The following is a 1,930-nucleotide window of genomic DNA, read 5'->3' as shown; positions in this document are numbered from 1 at the left end:
CAATTTGTAGGACCTCATACCTGCTCGTTTAAACCTTTCAGTGTAGCACCAAGAAGCTTCCAGTAAACATATTGACTCCCCTCCTCACTGGACCTGTCTGACCTTCATTTCGAGAGGCAAATGATCCTTGTAGCAGAAGCCCCACCCACCTCGCACCAGCTCCTCAGCCACCCCTTTACCTGGGCTTTAGAAGGCGCCAGAAGCGCGGTCTATATATCCTTATATCAGCCTATGTATCCTGTTCCTTTATGTGACCGGACTTTCATTTCCCTCGCGACCCAGAGGAACAATTGTTCTGATGAATTAACCCTCTCATCACTGGAATTGACTGCACCCTCGCCCACCAACTGCTGTGTGTGAGGGCGCTCGCACTGGTCATGGGGTCGGGGAGGTCCTCGGGGATTTGCGGAATGGAAAAGCACTTCCTATAATTTAAAGCAGGAGAATCGGCAAATTTCTAGAAATCCTCCTGTCTGTACGTGGTGTGTGAGGGAGTTTATTTCGCTGGAGCGCTTTGTGTCGGATAGACCGTTGGAAATTGGCGGGTGTGGTAAAGTGAAGGCGGAGCTGGACGATGAGAGGCCGCTCTCGGCTCTGTCCGTCACTCTGACTCTGTCTCCTCCCCTCCCCGCCTCTGTCTCTCTGCGCGTTTCTCGGGCAGGTCGGGGCGTTGTGTATAAAAGGAGACAGCAGCAGTCGGTTTGTCACTGAGCAGCGTCCTGAGTGAAGCAGCATCATGTCTGGCAGAGGGAAAGGAGGCAAAGGACTGGGCAAAGGCGGAGCCAAGCGGCACCGTAAAGTGCTCCGTGATAACATCCAGGGCATCACCAAACCGGCCATCCGCCGTCTGGCTCGCCGTGGCGGCGTCAAGCGGATCTCGGGTCTGATCTACGAGGAGACCCGCGGGGTGTTGAAGGTTTTCCTGGAGAATGTGATCCGGGATGCGGTCACCTACACTGAACACGCCAAGCGCAAGACGGTCACTGCCATGGATGTGGTGTACGCTCTGAAACGCCAGGGCCGCACTCTCTATGGCTTCGGCGGCTGAAAAACTCCAACTTCCTCCCGAGAACACAAAGGCTCTTCTAAGAGCCACCCACCGCCTCACAAACGGAGCCGTGTCCACAACCCTTTAATTATTTTTATCGATATATTTTGCTGAGTAACTTTTGAAGCAGATTAATCCTTTATGCTTGAAATATGTTTGCGATTCTGCCTTTTCAGTCGGTGATTACGGCAGAAGCTCTGAATGCATTAAGATCGATCATCATCCCCTCGTTCGTCTCGGATAGAAATCAGTTCCCTCATTCAGAGAAACGATTCTGTAATCATCCATTTAAATCTTAACTGAGGCAATTATATATTAAATGAAACTGAAATTGTAGAATCCGTGATGCAATTAATGGTAAATAATATAAAAAAGTAATCAAGCACCGTTGCTGGGTGCTCTGAAATTGGCGGGCGATTTGAAATTAATCCTGCGCCAATCACACTGTATTCTGATTGCATGAAGTCCGACCGCCAGTAAATTCCTAGAAATCCTTCACTGTGTACGTGGTGTGTGAGGGAGTTTCTTTCCCCTCTCTGGAGCTCTGTGTTTCGGATAAACCGTTGGAAATTGCCGGGTGTAGTAAAGTGAAGACGGAGCTGGAAGATGTGAGGCCGGTCTCGGCCCTGTCTGTCACTCTGACTCTGTCCCCTCCGCTCCCCGCCTCTGTCTCTCTGCGCGTTTCTCGGGCAGGAGTAGTGGCAGAGGATTGGAGGATGGGTTATGTTATCCATTCACGAAGGAAAGGATCGAAGGAAAACCAAACACAAGACATTGTTCAGATTCTGGAGGGTCTCGGCCTGAAACGTCGGCTGTTTACTGTTTCTCACAGATGCTGCCTGGCCTGCTGAGTTCCTCCAGCACTGTGCGTGTATCGCTGCA

At 50.8% G+C, this 1,930-nt stretch overlaps 1 protein-coding gene across 1 annotated transcript; it reads left to right on the top strand.

The window, feature by feature from the left end:
• Positions 1-736: 736 nt before the first annotated feature.
• On the top strand, positions 737-1,423 carry LOC140717509 (histone H4). The gene has a single exon (XM_073031085.1). The coding sequence runs from the start codon at positions 737-739 to the stop codon at positions 1,046-1,048; it is 312 nt and encodes a 103-aa protein (XP_072887186.1). The 3' UTR covers positions 1,049-1,423.
• The last annotated feature ends 507 nt before the right edge of the window (positions 1,424-1,930 follow it).

This window comes from Hemitrygon akajei, chromosome 28, assembly GCF_048418815.1.
Source record: "Hemitrygon akajei chromosome 28, sHemAka1.3, whole genome shotgun sequence".
Taxonomy (NCBI): Eukaryota; Metazoa; Chordata; class Chondrichthyes; order Myliobatiformes; family Dasyatidae; genus Hemitrygon; species Hemitrygon akajei.
This window is presented reverse-complemented; position numbering and strand designations above follow the sequence as displayed.

Coding starts and splice junctions, on each gene's coding strand:
- LOC140717509 (XM_073031085.1), top strand. CDS start 737: ATGTCTGGCAGAGGGAAAGGAGGCAAAGGACTGGGCAAAGGCGGAGCC.